This window comes from Larimichthys crocea, chromosome XII, assembly GCF_000972845.2.
Source record: "Larimichthys crocea isolate SSNF chromosome XII, L_crocea_2.0, whole genome shotgun sequence".
Taxonomy (NCBI): domain Eukaryota; kingdom Metazoa; phylum Chordata; class Actinopteri; family Sciaenidae; genus Larimichthys; species Larimichthys crocea.
The window spans coordinates 13,196,849-13,216,306 of record NC_040022.1 but is presented as its reverse complement, the minus strand read 5'-3'; the positions used below and the strand labels follow the sequence as shown (position 1 = coordinate 13,216,306).

Here is a 19,458-nt window from a genome sequence, read left to right as displayed (position 1 = left end):
CCCAGCTCAAACTTCTCATACTGTCATTTGTTTTTTTTTTTTTAAAAAAGCATTAAAGAATGACAGATGTGGCCAAAGTGGACTAAATTAAAGGATTTTAGTGTTCGTCAGTCCGAAATTCTACTATTAATCAACTTAACTTCATAATGTTGAAGCACATATCAAAGTTTATTAGCTGCAGAATCATCAGCTATCAGTGGGTAATACTTGTAATATGTATGTAATAATTTATTATCATTTCACTAGCAAGGACCATGCCAATATAGATTTAAGTTTAGATGGGTTTATTGCAAGTGATGGATGCACCGAGATGATAACTTGTAGGAGAGAAGACGGGATGAAGGGATCAGGGTGAAGGGATGAAGGGGATGAGGGTCGAAGGGAGGAGAAAACGTTGTTGGATGGCGGTAGACCGGTATCAGGAAGACTGGATGGAACCCGGGAGTTGGGACTCTGGGTGGGGGAACCGTCTCTCTGTAGCTCTATGTCTTAGACCATGGTTCCAGTTTTTGAATGAAAGAGAGAAGAGAAGAGAGAGATAACAAAAGAAAGAGGGTTCTGGGTGGAGGGATGTGAAGACTGAGTTGAAGAGGGAGTGAACGGATAAGGCGTGTTGAAGTACATGTGAAGTGGAAATGGGATGAGTTCAAGGCGTGGTCCTTGTTCCTGAACCTAGTTTTAAAACTTCCTCTAAAGAGTGGGCATCACAGTGCCAACCAATGACGTGGAAGAATCCGACACTACTATCATGATAAAACAAATTCTATATTTTCACATTCTTTGAGCATCTCACCTGTTTCACCTGTTAAGATGTTCACGTGATGAACGAAACTACAATTTTTGTCCAGCTGGTGTACAATGTCTGACTGTATTACTGTTTATTACATCAATCAAAGAGTTATTATTTCTGTAAATCCATTTGCAACATCTGTACAGCTGTCCCTCTCTCTTGTGTCTCCTACTTGGACAAATAGCTGTCAGCAATCACAACACAAGACCTCACTTTAACTGGTGTGTGACCAGTAAGTCACAGCTGAAACCAGCCTGCTGTTGTCCCCACACTTTATAAATCACCTGCAATAAACACCCTGCAGGGCCTGTGACTGTTTGTCACCACATGGGCTAAAGAATATCATAAACTCCTGTCATTAGAAGTTTGAAGCAGTCAGTCCTGCAGGACATAGCAGTGCTTCCATGTGGGACGAGGTGAGAATCTCTCCTCATATGAAAACATTAAAGTCTTCTGTGTTCATTTTCCTCCATTTTGTTTGATGCATATGTCAGAGTTTGTTTCCCTGACAGCAGCCATGCTGTCCGTCTGTGTCAAGCTGACCTGGCTGGCTGATGCTCTGTCATTTATTTATTTGTCATCTTCTCCATAAGCCTTTGTGCTCATTGCTGCATAAATCCTTTAGAACAAGATTACTGAGGCAGAGAAATGCATCCATCTCTGATTGTTCTGATTGTTCAACATGACCACCGGTTACACACACACACACACACACACACACACACACACACACACTTCAGCTTTGTGCTGTGGCTCCGGGCCAAAGAGCAGCGACTGAACGGATCTGACCTAATCTAACCTGCATCATGTCCATCTGTCTGTGTGCATGATGCTCATACAGCAGAAAACATCCTGAGACAACAGCTCAGTTCATCAACACACACAGACACACACACACACACACACACACACACACACTGATGCAAACATGAAGGTACATCTGTAAACGAAGACATGGATTCAACCCTCGCTCTGCACACCCTCCATAGGGTGACATCAACCTGCACTGACCGGAGCTTGGCATGAACATGATGAACCTGAACATACAGTATCATAATCCACTGCACAATAAAAGAGGATTTAGATTAGATTAGATTCAATGTTATTCTTATTACACCGAGCACCAGCATAACATTCTGATAACTCATAAATAAAGAGGTTAAATATGTCTGTACAGTGAAGCTTTAGTGATATCATTCTGTATCTCAGGAGCCTTCTCTGCAATACTACTGTTACTTACTGTATATAAGTTTAGTAACATTTTCAAGAACTTTTACTTGTAATCAAGTATTTTTGTAGTGTGGTAAGGATGGAAGTATTTCCTCCACCACCGATGATTCATTACGGCTTTTTGTAAATAATTAAAACATGTTTGCAAGACAGAGAGAGAAACAGATGTGGGAGTGACGTGCCAGAGGTCCGAGGCTGGAATCAAACTGGGGCTGTAGCAGTCAGGTGGTGCAAGACGCTCCATCAGTTTTCAAATGTACAATTCAAATATTCTTTCAAATGCATGAAAGTGACTTTAATCACTGTTTGAACACAGCAGGAGGAGTTTGTAGACCTCAGAAATAATTAGATAATAAAAATAAACATTTAATTAAATGAATATTTGATTAAATATAACACAGATGCTGTGTTCCACCTCATCTGACTGTACACACACATGTTGAAGAGAAAAAGTGGCAGAACACAAATATGCCATAAAAACAATAATTAGATTATGTCATATCCAAAACGGTCACAACAACATCAGCCTCTCCAGACAGTGGAGTGTGTGGAGTCTATCAGAGGTGTTGATCGTCTACACAGATGACTTGTTGGATGTTTAAATGAACTCTACTTATATAACACCTGTCTAGTTGTCTGACCACTCAGGGCACTTTTATATACATTCAACATATCTCATTCACGCACATTCACACACTAATGGCGCAGCCTTTAGGAGCAATTTGGGGTTGCACACTCTGACATGCAGACTGGAGGAGCTGGGGATTGACCTGCTGTACTGTACCTCCTGAGCCACGTGTGTTGAGTTTAATGACTTTTAATATGATGATTTGGTGTTTCCAGGACTAAACAAGGACATAGATCTCAGAGTCTTTTATAATCTGCCTCATTTCTTTCTTTTCATATAGTTATGATGGTTGTTGTTGTGTTCTGCATACTTGTCACACTGACTGTGATGCTGGTGTTATTCAGCCTCCTGGTTAATTGTTCTCTATGTAAAGAATCGCCACACTGGATTCTGGTTGAATCCTCTTTCAGACCCTCACACTGCAGGCCGATCACTCTCCCTGTGCCTTGTGCTCCCAGAAGGGTAAAAGTGTCTCAGACAACACAAGCTCTTGACAAAGCAGCAGTAAAAGTTGATGTGCATCCTCAGAGATAGGCTGCATCTTTTTGACCAGGACATTAAAGATGGAGACCCACTCCACCTCTTTATCTGCAGCTCCCTAAAGGCCACAGTCAGCTCGATATTAATGCAGATTTCATTTGTACATACTGCACAGAAAACTGTGCTTATACATAACATAATAAGCTCTCAGTGAACAAACTAGTCAGAATTAGCAGCCAGTATTTTCTCTGCTCAGAGAACCTTTACTCTGAAAGGAACTGTTTCAGAATGAGTGCTTTTATTTTGACGCACACATGCAAAACTTGAATAATGTTTAAACAGCAGCAGACTGTTATTACAGCACACACCATGCACCTTCCTGACTGTTTGCGTGTGTCTGTTTCCTTTTTCACTCACAGGATGTGATGTCATCCGCTGTACCTGTCAATCATTTATTCCCACTGTCTGAATTCAGTTTTGTTCTTTAAAAAATATCATCACACACACACGCGCACACACACACACACACACACACACACACACACACACACACGCACACACACACAATCTACTGATGGTTTACATACAAACCAACTCCACAGTGTGAGCTTCACAGAGCTAATCAGCTGTTTATTACAGGGTTGTTGCTTTGCATTGCTTGTGTGTTTTGTGTTTTTGCTGTGTGCATACGCGTGCCATCCTGGTGGTCTTGTCTTCTTTTCTCGAGTTAACGACATAATTAATATGAGATCTTGAGAAAACAAAAGTCTAGTATATTAAATCACTGCAATTTCAACATTCTCCTGCTCCTCTGAAACTGCTACACTGAATGATGTTCCCTGCAATAATTTCATAAATTACAAGACTATCGTTTTGTTTCCTTAAGATCTCGTATTAATTATGTCGTAGTCTGCATGACGTCACCCACATGTTCCTGAAGAGTCTTTGTGAAGCTCAGTGTGGTGGCTCTGGCTGTCACCATCTTGGCAGTCCTGCCTCTGCCACCCCTTATCTAAAAATGGACAAATACGTGTAGTGTGAGTAGAGATGAAACGCGCTGAAGAAGCCTGGTTGCTCAAAAAAGCTGCCTGTAACAGCACCCACCTGTCAATCAAAGTACCCCCACTGCATAACTTTAAGCCTTAATATAATGTGAACAGATGAGTTGTATATAAATTCACCCTCAGTACAGTTGTCATGAACGGGGAAATTAGCTACAGAGACCAAAACTGTTTTTTGTACCAGGCTGTAAACATGTTTATTTCTGCTGTGAAGTGGAGGTCGCTGTTTGGTCTCAGCATTTGAAAATGGGCATTTTCACAGGCTCCACTCAAGGGTGGGGCTGGGGGTAGTGGGCCACCCACTTCTGATTAGATGGTGTTAGCATTTGTTTTTATATAAATGTCATGACATAGATTGTCACCATTGGCCTTGCAGGATGATTTCAAACAGTAGGTGGCGTGTCGAGCAATTTTCAACCCAAAGTTTGGTAAGAATGTTAATATTTACACCAAAATGGATGTGGATCATCACGGTACATTTATCATTTAGTTTATAACTTAAAAGACACATTCACATGTGCAGCACCTCTTTAAATACCCAACTAACCATCATCAGCACTGTGTGGACGTGATTTAATTCACTTCACTGACTGTAACCTCGCAACTGATTTCAATTAAGAAAGATCACATTTCTCGAGATAATGAAACCTTCTGTGTAACAACAAAGCGGGGAACCTGAAGAGCAGAACAGGAAGTGCACTTCTTTAAACGGCATGTTAAAATGTCCGACTACACAGCCCGGTTCTGCTCAAAGCAATAATTAAAGAGTGTGGCTACTTTGACTGGCAGGTGGGTCAAGTGCATGAGCAGAGATTTAGTTCTGGGGAACCCTCTACATCAGATCATGAAGTGGAAACATATTTGAAAATAGAAAGTCTGTTTTTATTTTTTCACGAGTCAAGTGTAAATCTGTTTGTGGGGAAATGACACACAAAATGTGTGTGTGTGTGTGTGTGTGTGTGTGTGTGTGTGTGTTGTTCCTTTTGACAGATGTTATATACTGTCCCCAATGAACTGATCCAACCTAATGCACTGGTATGGACTCAGACTGATATGGAAGCATTAGCCTGATGTGACCTATGCTGACCCCTCTGTGGGTCAGATCTACACTACAGTACCTACAGTGAGCATTATCAACCGTTGCCATAGTGACAATGGCAGCATAAGATTATATATTACAGACTGGTGGTTACAATCAAGAATGAATATGAATATTGAAATGTAAAGAAAATCTTTTGTAATAAAATCATCAGCCATGAACACTGCAGGAAACAGAAGACTTTGTGATTGGCTGAACTGTCCCAGATATCTAAGCCAGCACACTGTACACATCATGTGTACCTTTGATAGACAGCACAGGTAGAAATGAGAGCGGTTATGCTGAAGGCATGTTTCATTGTGAGATTATTTGAATAAAATAATAAAATCTTCCCTTTGGCTGTTAATGTGTATAACCCAGTTTACACATTAACAGTTTATTACAGGCTTCATTCATTCAAGGTGAAATACACTTGAGAGTCACTTTTCTCCCTGAGAACAGAATAAACACCGAGATTAAACACACAGATTATGTGTGGTGGCCTTCACGCAGCTCAATCAAATAATCCACAGAAGAAGAAGAAACGACTACCTGCCAGGTAAGGCTCGGAGCCCCTCCCCCTGTGGGCACCACGCCCCTCCTCTCTGAGCCTGCAGGAGGCGACCTGAGCGGGACTCACCTGGCTCACCTTACAGCGGCTCGGAAACTCAATGCCAGCGCACAAAGGCTCCGGGAAGTCAGCAGGTATTGTCAGAGACCTCCGCGTCTCTTCGGAGTCATAGAGGCTGACATGGAACAGGTGTACGGGGGTCTGGGGCGCTGTGTGTGCTGTTTCTGGCTCGCAGTAGCCTTTGACATTGTGGGGCTGCTGGTTCTGCTCATCGGGGTGTTCGTCAACGTGTTTTTCTATGACCTGCTCATCTACGCGGGCGCCATCGTCATCTTCCTCAGCCTCATCTGGTGGGTGTTCTGGTACTCCGGGAACATCGAGGTCCCGCCGGCGGAGCTGGAGGATGATGTCGGCTTACTGAAGAAGGACAAGAGCGGGCTGAGTGGCGTGGTCAGGCGCTTCTCCAGCCGCCTGTCCAGCGGCATCAGGAACTCGTTTCGCAGGAACGGACCACGGTCGAGCGCGCGCACGAGCCGAGCTCAGAGACTGCCGCAGGAGGCCCAGGTGGCCGTTGCCATGGCAACGATGACCCCGCAGGAGGATACCCCGCACACTGCTGTCTCCTCGGTGGCGAGCTGTGACGTAGAGATGCCGCAGACAACAACAGAGACTTCACCCACATAATGAAGGCCCGCAGGTGAGTCAGTCACTTCCTTTCATGTATTTGACCCTAAAGAGAGTCAAATCTACAGACCAAGAGCACAGAAATATCACAATATGAGAAGCAGGCTGTAAAAAGCATCATCTGTGTATAAATCTGTTTATTCTACAATGAAGTGCAAATTAGAATGAAAGTGTTCTCATTGGAGGCACAGCATTATAAAGCTCCCATTCATCCAACGAGAGTTCCATTCTGTTGTTGTTCTTATTTTATGTCACTGAAAGTGATCCAAAGATCCATAAAGTGAACGATTAGTTTATTCTATTTATGTGTTTGATCAAACATATCGGGTTTTTGACACTTCATTCATTTCAAGACAATTTAGCTGAAGTTATACACGTTCCATTGTATAAATGATTTGATTTAATTGGACATTTTAAAATATGAAACACATCTTGTGGCTCAGTATGACTTCATTGTGTTTCAGTTTGATGTTGTGTAAATGCGGAAATCAGAGGTTGACCTGTGGCAGGCAGTGCAAACCCTTATCACAGGATGAATGATTAACCGCACTAAGAGACAAGCCCTTCACTTTGAACAATAGCAGGCTCATCTGAAACTTCCCTGAAACCTCATCGTCCACACATTAATGTGAACATCTCTGATCTCCATGTGAAGTCAAAACTCTTCTACACTCTGATCACATGCTTTCATAATCAATTGTTTCATTGATTTTCTGCCCACAGAGACTTGATCAGAGTCTGCCCACAGTCTACAGTCTGCTCCAGCTGACGTCCAACTTTTCTACTGTTTGTGTGTTCAGATTGTTCATAATTGATGATGATGGAGTGTTAGCGTGCCGAGTCTTTACAGTGTGTTTTATTCAAATGTATATTTTCCTAATAAATGTTTCGTTTCAATCAGCATGGATTCAGTCCTTTGAGATCAACAGGCAAAGACACGTCTTTATCTCAGTGTGACGTCTGATTACAGAAAGCTTAACTAACAATAAGTTAAACACATTATGGAGTCATCAGTGTCAGATCAGATCCACTAATAACATTAACATTAATTAGGTGAACGGATATGACATTATGCAGGAATATCTCATCATTAAGTTGAATGTAGACAGAGTGGAGACAAACAGAGTGGAGACAAACAGCGTGGAGACAAACTGTGTCCACACTGTGTCTTACTTGGTCCTACTCTGTTTCTTTAGTAACATTCTCCCGTTGGGTCCCATCATCAGCCAGAACAACATTTCCTTCATTTTTTTTTTCAGATGATGTGAAGTTTTATCTTTCATTTAAACCTTAGAGTCTGACAGAGTATTGATTGTTCATGACTACATGCTGTTGAATGTCAACAGAAACACTTCCTTCAGCTTTGTAACTTCCTGGTTAACATACTATTCTCTGGCTTCCCTTTAAAGCAACTACAATTGACAGTAATAATGTATTGGCAATGTGAAAACAATGTGAAGGAGTCACTCTGAATCTGCAGCCTCCCCTTGGCTTTATGCAGCTTTATAGTACATTTCAGCTCACTGCTCAGCAGTCTGACCTAAAACACACAGACAGACAGTCTGGGTTGTGGAAGACTATGTTTATTATAACATGAATTACATCATTTGTTACTGAGTAAATCAACTCACTTACTACAACACTGTTTAATGTATTGGGTCTGACTCAGTCAGTCAGATTTCATTTGACTGAATTATTGATGGAATGAAATGGATGATTATGTGAGAGCACAGGTGTCAGCCCTCCATTCAGAATCAGTCATAGTTTGTAAAGACAGCCGCAGAGGGACGTCTGTGCATCTGATGCACCTCACAGCCTACAGAGTCCTGTTCTGTGGCCTCAAATAAAAATCCATTCATTCGATCTTTTTCAATTTAATCTGAGTGTCGCAGAAAACAAACAGATTGTAAGAAGACTCTCCCTTCAGGTAGCTCATAAAGCAGGAGCTGCTTCTGCTGTGATAACAGCACAGACCAGACTGCCAGCTCATGTGGATTCAGGTTTCTGTGTTCTCTGACCCTTACCTTACTAAAGACTATGGGCATGACGTATTTTAAGACTTACTTAGAACTTACTGACCCAACATGTGAGAGCAGACAAACACAATCTAAATGTCTAATGTATTCAAATAAATGTGACCTGGAGTTTGGTGTGGAAAAAGAATGTAAGTGTAGCTGCAGCAGGTTTCTCGTTCCCACCCACGTTGATAAGAAGCCTCAGTGTTTAACCTTTGGAACCAGTTGGATTTATTACACTGCTGTTTCCTCTGACTGCGCCTCCGCTCTACTCTCTACATGAACAAATCTACAAGCAGGTACGTTGTGCAGAGGTCCAGCCACTCCCCATGTTGAAGAGGGAATAACAGTTTTACTGTTAACTTCGATCATTGTTCGACAAGTGGAGACGTACATAAAATTTACATCTGACATTTCACTATGATTGAACCTCAGAATTATATGTGATAGATAATTCAATTGAATTCAACAAATCAAAAGAATATTTCATCAAATGTAACAAATGTACTTACAATCCCTGTGCTTGCTGTGAGATGGAGATGACTGCTTCATGAGTCAAACCACAGAAATAAAATATTATCTATAGAGAGCATGTTGCCTGTTGGAAATGAGCCACCACCTGGTCCATGTGAGACATAAGATTAAACCTAAACACAGAATCCAGCTCTGTGGCATCACTTTATAATGCCCTGAAACCTGATGTTTTCCAACTTTATGTTTGATTATCAGTTTCTGAACTCATTTGATGACGATCGTTCACTTTGTGTCGGTAACATTACGTCACGTTAGGCTGAAAGTGTTCATCAGCACACCTGATAAATCAGTCTTCTTCCTGTCATTGTCTCTGTAGATTTGTATTGGTAAAATTTGTATTTGTTTACTGATCGATACACTACAAGAAGACTTCATCAACTTATTTTTCAGTGCAATACATTTTAATGATCCATATTGTTTAACACAAATATTTGATGTGTTTACTTCTGTACACTGAAAAAATCACTAGAATAATTGACCTGTACTTTTTTGTGTATTTCATATAATTATACCTATATATATTTTAATTTGGTATTTTGGTTGAGAGCAGTAAAAATTTGACTTTTGCTAAAACCATATGTATAATGTGTAAGTGTAATAAATAGATAATAATCATAGGATGTTGATTCCCCTCAGTGTCATTAAAAGCTCATCATATTTACCTGCAGGTAAATGAATGTAATCATGAAGCTTTTTAAAGGAAAATGTGAGCGATTAAACACATACAGGTAGTTACATATAGGAAACAAACATTATTATACATTCAGTGTGAAGGTGTATGAAATATAAAGAAACATGAAAACATGAGATGAGAATATGAAATGACTGTATCGTGCTTCTCCACATTTATCGTCCCATGCAGGGAGACGCCCTCAGGTTATCAGTACAGTGTAGTGCAGTGTGACTGGACTGTTTGTGTTTTAATGACGCTGTGTAGAATTTATAATGTCCCTTTGGTGACGCCTGGTGGTAACAGTGCACACTGCTACATATTGGGACATCATTGTTGTTAATAACCTATACTTTGGATTATACTAATATAATATGGGTTCTGATGGAGCCCACCCTGGTTTTGACACAAACTCACTGCTCTGTGAGTCCAGAAGCTCCTGAGGAGACATGCAGTGACTCTTCACCTGAGATTTATTTCGAAGGATTCAAACACAAACTCACTCGTGAGGAGGCACGACTGATCTCTATTTACACATGTTTTTAAAGGACTTATAGAACCACATGGTCTGATTCTGAAGAAAATGTTCTGAGTCTGAACTGCTCCCAATCGCTGTGTGAATGTGTGTGAATGGTTAGCTCCTCAAACTGATGAGCAGTTGGCACCTTGCTCACCTTGAGGTGACACCGGAGAAGAGGAGCAACCAATGAATGAGCTACAGCAGACACACACACTCACACACACACACACGCACACACACACACACACACACACACACACACACACACACACACACACACACACACACACACGCACACACAAATGATATCATTAATACAGTAATGATATGGAAAACAAAAGTGACAAGTGACAAGATGCATCGTAAATATGTCAATAAACCACTGCAAGCAACGACCAGAGAGAGAGATCATCATACTCATGTAAACACTACAGTTTGTCTGGCACTTCATGAGACATCAGTGGTTTGATTTAGATCAATCAAACTGATATCTTACAAATTAAACCCTTTTTAGAAAAGTCCGATTTCTTTTTTTTTCTGGAGGAACAAACAACAAAATGATGGAATGTCCTGCCAGCAGACGACCTCAGGAAGAACTCCAGCTGATATTAGTCTTCACAGGACGAGGACTTTGTGTCCCATATCTGGTTTAAGAAGAGTCAGTTTGTCATCATACTGTACAGTGACGTGACTAACTGAGTATTAAGACAGAGAATCCTTCAGAGCATTCAGTGGTATTGTCCTCCAAGTCTTTCTAAGAACTAGTTTTAGTTAGGCTGTCTATTTTAATAAGTTTATCACTCATCTATGTTTCTCATTGATTAGTCATATTTACTTACCTGTGCTTTTTACACCACCACTCCAACTTAACCCCACCAGTGTCTGCATCAACTCACCTGACTTCTCCTGTTTCCCCTCTTCTCTACAGCTGGACCTCTCTGGACTAGAATAATCTGATCAGCACAGCTTGTCTGAGACCAGTTGTGTAGCACAGTAACACTTTTTAAAAGGCTTGTAGTTTCTGAAAGCACTTCTGGACTACATAAATACAATGTAAAAAGAAAGTGAACCAGTCATCAGTTATTCTTTCTTATAAAACACTAAAGATATGAGGCCAAACCAATGATACTATCTGGTTAAAGTACACAACATGTCCGCGTTTTTAAAAGTATCTGCAGCTGTCTGTACAAATGAATTGAATGTTCCACATGTTGCCTGCAGCTGATGTCTGCGTTCAGCTCTGACTGCCAAACACAAGTTCATACCGAAACCTCAGAAACCACTCCAAGAATGAGCCATGTAGTGATATGAAGTCACAGGTGACAAACACACAGTCCAACATCTCCGGATAGTTTTTTTTTTTTTACTGAAGGAAAGTTATTTACTTAAGGAAAGAGTTATTATGACACAGAGGCATTCATCACAGTCACTGTCACTTATATATTATTATTATATATGCCATAATTAAATTGTTGCTGCTTCATCTGTGTGCCCGGTTGAGGTGGAGCTTGCTCTAAATACTTTATATATAGTTACTGTACAGTGGTCTTTAGAGGTCAGGCCTCTAAAAAAGATGGAACTGTTCTGCAGGACAAACCTGGATTCAGTTTTTTGCTTCTTCATTGGATGATTCGAACTCTTTAGGCCTCAGACAGTAATTTAAAGTGAGATTGCTGAACCTTTAAAAGACAGTATTAGACATTCCTTCTTGAGTAATAAAACACACACTCCCTCATTTGAATACACTAAAGGCTTTTGCAGCTGCAGCCTTATTTGGTATGGTTTGTTCAGTTACCTTATTGCTGTTAATAATAAGGGTATTACTGAGTTAGCCTGCATAACATCACCAAAATCAGACGCATCGTGTCTCAAGCGGATGCAGAAAAACTAGTCCATGCATTTGTTACTTCAAGGCTGGACTATTGTAACTCTTTGTTATCAGGCTGCTCTAATAAGTCTCTTAGGACTTTGCAGTTAATTCAGAATGCTGCTGCACGTGTTCTGACAGGAACCAAGATCAGAGATCACATCTCTCCCATTTTGGCTTCCTTGCATCGGCACCTTACTTTCCCTCTAGAACACTGCGCTCTCAGGATGCTGGGTTCCTTGTGGTTCCTATAGTCTCCAAAAGTAGATTGGGAGCCAGAGCTTTCAGCTATCAGGCTCCTCTTCTGTGGAACAAACTACCATTCTTTAAGAGTAGACTCTCTCTCTCTCTGTCTCTCTCCCTCTTTCTCTGTCTCTTTCAGGGTTATGCCTAGTCAGGCACAGTATTGGTTGACATCTCCCTTTAATGAAAACTCTCTCTCTCTCTCTCTCTCTCTCTCTCACCATCTGTAAACATCCATGTCTCATTATTGCATGTTACTAACTAAACTTCTTCCCTGGAGTTTCTGTGCTCTGTCGTCCAGCAGGTTCTCATGGATCGTGGCTGCTGCTGTGATCCTGCATGACGTCCACTACACATATTACTACTGTCATTATTGTTACCATATCTCCATTACAGTTTATAGTTAGTTGATGATTTGCTGCTGCTGTACATCTGTGTGTCTCTATCTCTATCACAGGTTCCACTGCTACTGTAATAATTTTATCATTCATTGTAATTCATTGTCATTTTATCATTCATTGTGATTCATTGTCATTTTATCATTCATTGTGATTCATTGTCATTTTATCATTCATTGTAATTGTACAATATGTTTGTGTTGATTTGTTCTGTACACGTGACATCCATTGCACGTCTGTCCGTCCTGGGAGAGGGATCCCTCCTCTGTGGCTCTTCCTGAGGTTTCTTCCACATTTTTTCCCTGTTAAAGGTTTTTTGTGGGCAAGTTTTTCCTCACTCGAACCGAGGGTCTAGGGACAGAGGGTGTCACACCCTGTACAGATTGTAAAGCCCTCTGAGGCAAATGGACTTTGTGACTTTGGGCTATACAAGTTGCATTTTAAAACTTTTTAGAAGGAAAGTTTGGTAGAACTCCCAAACAGGCAGCAGTGACAGTTTGTAACCACTGGTTTAGTCTTTATGCATTGTACTTTATAAGTAATCTTAAATAGTAACTAAAGTACTTTGAAACATACTTAATGGCCATACACACCCACACTGATGATCAGACCTCCAGTCAGGTGGGAGGTAACTCGATGTCACTGACAGCTCTGTCAGAATAAGAGCGATAACAGGAAATGGACAGAAATGGTGAGAGACGTCAGTCAAGTGTAGTTTGTGTTCATCCACCATGAAAATAGGTAATTAGACAACATCAATAAAAACGTGTGTGGATAGACCGTTGGTGTGGAGGGAGAAGGCTTTAATGAAGAGTAAATGAACTTAGTTACTTTCCACTGAACACTGTGAAAAAGTTGAACTTTCCAGAAACCCTCTCACAACCAACAGGGACACACCTGGGACACAACATTTTCCTCTCTTGAGGTCCTGTGAACACATACATACAATAATATAATTCATAGTATAAAGAGTACGGTCTAGACCTGCTCTGTATGGAAAGTGTCATGAGATAACTTTTGTTATGATATGGCGCTTTATAAATAAAATTGAATTGAATCAAAATACAGTTCATGAAGTCTGCTGCTGATAGCAACCAATAATGTAATAACTTAGTAATAACTAGACTGATTAGCCTTTTTCACTGTAATGAATGAAATACTATTCCTCCATACAGGAAATTATGAATTTAAATCTCTAATCAAATAAACAATAGTCAAGATTTTGCACAACAAATAATTCTCAAATTGGTTATTATTAAAAGGATTTTTTTTCAATGCTACGCCAATAACATAATAACTTATTACATTATTGGACATTATTACATTATTGGTTGCTACACACCTGATGTTCTCTGACAAAAACAAAAACATTCTTAATCTTTGCAGTATTATTGTCTGTTCTGTTCTGTGCTATCATTACTATGTCCTTACGTCAGTCTTTTCTTCTGTTCCGTGAAGTACGTCATGAATATTATTTCCTCACTAATAATGAAATGTGAACATTACAGGTCCAAAAACAAGCAATTTAATTCATATTCGGAGTGAGTGATTTTTCACGTCATACTGAAACTGATCAGGCCACTGATCTGAACAAACAACAGCACGAAAAGTCTCAAAAGAAGAAGATGGACAGAAAATTCACAAAACAATTCAAACTGTAAACACTTTAAATATTAATAATATGAAAATGAAGTTACACGAGAATATTAAGGTCCTCGAGGCACTGTCGACGATCATCATATGGATGCACATATAGGGTCACTCTCATAAAGGCATGCATTGATATTGTGCTTGTTCATATATTTACTGTATAAGGTTATAAGCTGTGATAAACTTGTAAAAACTATTAGACATGATTCTATATATATATATATATATGCTCTATATTATAGGTATATTCTATATATATATATATATACATGTATATCTTTAATGATTTACACAGACATTTCACAAAACATGCAGAGTGCAGCTGCAGTATAAATTATTTAGAAAACTATATCCTGTACATGCTGCTTTCAAATATCATTAATATTCATTTAGGATCCACGTGACTCCTCAGTTTCATATAAAATTGTGCATTTGACTAACAGTAGCAGTGCATAAAGCGTATTAGAGAACAGATATCATGATTTATTGTAAATCAGCGTCACAGTGACGCTGCACGCTGAACATCAGGTCAGTGTCTCTCTCTGCAGCCAACAGGTGGCAGTGTTGTTTTTCTGTCTGCAGTCTGTGGCTGACCTCACCTACCTTGAGCAGACACAAAGACAAAGACACAGGTGCTTTTCCTCCACACACACACACAGCAGATATTTAAAGTCACAGTTATGAATATGAGATCCTGATAAGTTTGACCTGATTCTTCCTGTGGGACGAGCACAAATCACAACACAAGAGCGCACATGCTGAAGAAACAGTCTTATGTTACAGCGATCACATGGTAAGTCTTGAGCATGGGTGTGTGAGTGTTGGTAGACTAGACTCACCCACCACCCCCCTCTCCACCCTCCCATCCCCTCCACCTCCCGCTGGTGTGCCTTGCCAGAGTGGTGCTTTGTCTCATCTCAGACATCCTCCTTTCTCTCTCCCCACCATGACATCATCTGTAACCTCGGAGACTCCTGAACACTGGCCGACCCAGGAAATGAGGTTACAACTTTGGAATGTGAGAGGACAACAAGCCCCCCACATCACCACCACCACCCTGACCCCCCACCCATCCAGCACCCCCTATATAGCCTTCCCCCTTCTTGCCCTTGCTCATCGCCGGAGAACAAGGACGGCCTTCTTCTCTCTCACCCCCTCTTCTTCCTCCGTGACAGATGACTCCATTAGGTCCATGAAAACCTGGCTGTCCAGTGAAGTCACTGTAACATTTACTGACCAGACACTGGTGGTTGTGGGAGGGGGCCGAGGGAGTAATTATACCACAGTATCGTCTACACACAGACCTTTTCACAAAACACTCCTATCTCACATAGACAATAGGTTGCTTTAAGTATTCTTTAACACTTTCTTTGGGTTCATAAGTCCACATATGAAAAATATGTAAATCTATGAACAGCACTGATACTTACCTGTATAAATACTACCTACACAACAACTAGAGAAAACAACGAGTGCAATTTGTCATAGCTCAGTCTCTCATTTGAGAGGGTGACCAACACTTGGTCTGGATATCTGGTTGTGACGCATAAAAGATGATAACAATGATTCTAAAGCAGCTACGGTGCATTTCAGAAACAGGGAGACAGCTGATGACGAGCTCTGCGAGGAAACATGCTCTAATGTTTGTGATATGCATGTCTGACAGGAATCAATGACACGGTGCATCTACACTGTATTTCTTCTAATACGAATAATGATGCTGATCTGAGATCAATCTGTAGTCCAGTTTGGATGGTCACATGACCATCTGACTTGTGATGGCGTTAATAACACTACGAAGTGATCACTACTCTAATCTTTAAAATCCCTGCATGGCTTCAGATCAGTGATGCGCGGGTCCATGTTTGATCGACCTGCACCGACCGACGTTTTAAACTAACCCGCCCGAACTCGGACCGCAGCAAATAATTGTGAAATATTTCAATTCATCAATATATATTCAATCAATCAATATCAATATTCATCATATCAATTTGGATCAACCCGTGCATCACTGCTTCAGATGTGTTATAGATATGTTCTTCCAGTGTAGACACAGGTGTAGATGATTAAAGGGAAATATGCTTATTTGCTTTTATGGTGTTGAGTCAGATGAGAAGATTGACGCCACTTTTCATGTCTGTCTGTAAAATATGAAGTTACAGCCAGTGGCCAGTTAGCTTAGCTTAGCATACATAATGTAAACAGGGGCAAACAGTTAGCTTTGCTCCAGCTAAAGGAACCAAAGTACACCTAACAGCACCTCTGATGCTCACTGATGAACGCCTGAAGTGATCAGATCTAAAGGGCTGGACTGTTTCTTGGCTGTTAGCAGAAACTTAATGTTTTCGCTGGTTGCCAAGCAACCGCTCCATAACCAATCCCTATAAAATGGTAAAACGTGTTGTTGTTACATGATATAAACAAGATAACATATGAATTAGTGAGCTTTAAAAGGCGCTGGCAAGCAGATTTAGCTTCCTTCCGGTCTATATGCTAAGCTAAGCTAACTGGCTCCTGGCTGTACCTTCATGGATACAGACAAAGAATGGTATCTGTCTTCTCTTCGCTCACTCATATTTTCCAAAATGTCGAACTTGATTTGTTGATGAACTTGTTGATGAGTTGTGTTCAGTGCTGGGTCTCCACCTCCACCACAGTCCAGTCTCCAGGCGGGGAGTTGCCCTGGCTGTCTGGGGAGTAGCTGCTGACTGAGGTGACTGTTGCGGCAGGAGGGCTGAACTGAGGAGAGCTGAGAAGATTGGGCCACATGCTGCTCTCCAAGGGGCTTAAGGTGCCTCCTGTCCCCACAGGGAGGAGGAGGAGAGGAGGGCAGCCTCCGTCTCCAGACAGCATCAAGGTCTGGTTGATGAGCTGCTGGACCATGTCCACCTTCTTGTTCCATTCCAGGTCCTGTGCAGGAACAGGAAGCAGCTGCTTCTGGAAATCCTGTGTGGCACTCTGGGTGGATGCCACCTTCTTCCTTCCAACCTGTATGTTCCTGTTCTGCTCTCCGGCCTCATCCTCCTCGTCGCTGGTTTCCATGGCTTCATAGATGGTGCAGAGCCCCGAGGACGGGGAGACCATGACCCCAGTGGGGCTCCTCCTCAACTGCTGCTGCTGTTGGATCTGTTTCTGCTGCATGCGGTACTGCTGCTCCAGCTCCAGCTGCCACTGCAGAACCTGCCTGCGGTGCTCCTGCTGATGCTGCTGTAGCTGCAGCTGGAGGAGCTCCCTGCGCTGCTTCTCAAGCTGCTTCTGCTGCTCTAGCCTCAGTCGCTCCTCCTCCAGCCACTGCCTCTTCTGCCTCTCCTGTTCTTGACGGTGTTGCATCTCTCTCAGCTTCTCCTGGTGCTGCTCCAGCCTCCTTAACTGTTCTCCACCAGTGTGGCTGTCAGCGTCAACGGCCTCTATCAAAGGAGGTGGGGACGTGATCTTGGCAAAATGTGCCGCAAGAGTCCGATCGATGGGCCGCCTGTTTCCTGGGACCAATGCCAAGTAGTGGCAATTGGCTATTGGTATAGTGGTAGTGTGGTTCTGGTTCCAGTTGTCTTCTCGGGAGTTTGTTTGCAGCTCGTGATCTTCATCCTCTTCATCTGTCTTCTCGTCTCCTGTGAGACAGTCAAGATCACTTTGTGCATCCATTAGAGACATCAAACAGAACGGGTGGAACAACAAAAGAAGAGGGTTCAGGAGAAGTCTGACAAGACGGCGGAGGTGTAACGCAAAAAGAAAGGGGCTTTCAAAATAAAATCACATCCATGACACAGGAACACTATCTACAAATCAGAAGGTAGTTACTGCACCATGTTCTCTCTCTCAAACATTTTCTTATATTTTTTTCACCTGGATTTCTTTAGTAATGTAAACTACAATACAGATACAGCTTTGTCCTCTTTGAATATGTTGGGTATCATGCAAGACAGCAGTCATACATACACAGTACAACAGACAACAGGTGTTTGAAGAGACAAATGAAAAAAATGGAGGGTTAAACCAACAGAAACATCACAAAAACTGATACTAAAGTACTGTCTGTAAAAAATGTCAGAAATATAATGCATGTACTGTCATGTGCAATGCATAATCACCATGTCATCAGCTTGTTTTAGGTGAGCCTATGTAACTGCATACTGTCAGAGGAAAGTGGTGTCCCAAAACACAAATCTTAATGTGGACTTACTCAGTCTCATCAATATATCAACAAAACTATGAAAGGGCTGTGTAAGACTGACTCTGGGGTCTGGGTGGGTTTTTGGGTTCCATGTCAGGGTTTTGGTGAGAAGGTGCAGGCAGGTCAGAGGAACGAGGAATGAAAGAAAGAAAAGTGTTTGAGCTTCAACATTCACATACATTCAAGTAGCTTGTAAAGAGGGGCTGTTACCGTATATCTGTGTGTGTGTGTGTGTGTGTGTGTGTGTGTGTGTGTGTGGGTGAGTGAAACGCAGAGGATGCACTCAGATCTAAGGTCTCACCCTTGTTTGAGTGTATAAAAACCTTGATACGTATGGTGTACCACATCAAGTTTTTGACCATTAACAATGTTTTTACCAGAGAGACTGCGTTTTGTTTGTGAGTATGTTGGCTGATCGACAGCTGGTGCCGATAATACACCAACAAATACAAAGAAGAAGTCTGCACGTTGTGCAGACAATGTAAGATTAAAATATTTGGCTTTGCAAATGTTTATTGAGAAGGAAATACACCCACACTTTAAGTAAGAGCCTCAGGATGTGCTTTGACTGTGCTGGCCTGCTACTGCCCAATCTGAAAATGTCATGAAGGCATAAGCATGCTGGAGAACGGGGCAGTCAGGACACCATTTGGATTATGTCTTTGATTTGACCAAAATTCCATTTCAGATACACCATTGTGCACGGTTGCATCCCTTCCTGTTTACCAGTTATTCCCATGGTGAGGAGTAGGAGACGCCATGGGAAATGAGTTGTGTAAACACACAAACACACAGCGACTTGAACACAGGGAAAGTAAGTTCAGGCATGCTGGATCCACAGGGGAAATAAGAAACAGGAACAAAA

The 19,458-nt window shown here is 41.5% G+C and overlaps 1 protein-coding gene across 1 annotated transcript; it reads left to right on the top strand.

The window, feature by feature from the left end:
* The first annotated feature begins 5,738 nt into the window (after positions 1-5,738).
* Positions 5,739-7,423, top strand: LOC104930120 (transmembrane protein 238). The gene is made up of 2 exons (XM_010744831.3): positions 5,739-6,535; positions 7,246-7,423. Exon 1 carries the CDS (start codon positions 6,019-6,021, stop codon positions 6,520-6,522), a length of 504 nt encoding a protein of 167 aa, XP_010743133.1. The 5' UTR covers positions 5,739-6,018; the 3' UTR covers positions 6,523-6,535; positions 7,246-7,423.
* The last annotated feature ends 12,035 nt before the right edge of the window (positions 7,424-19,458 follow it).

What these genes read in the sequence shown, in the direction of transcription:
- LOC104930120 (XM_010744831.3), top strand. Translation starts at nt 6,019, where the DNA reads ATGGAACAGGTGTACGGGGGTCTGGGGCGCTGTGTGTGCTGTTTCTGG.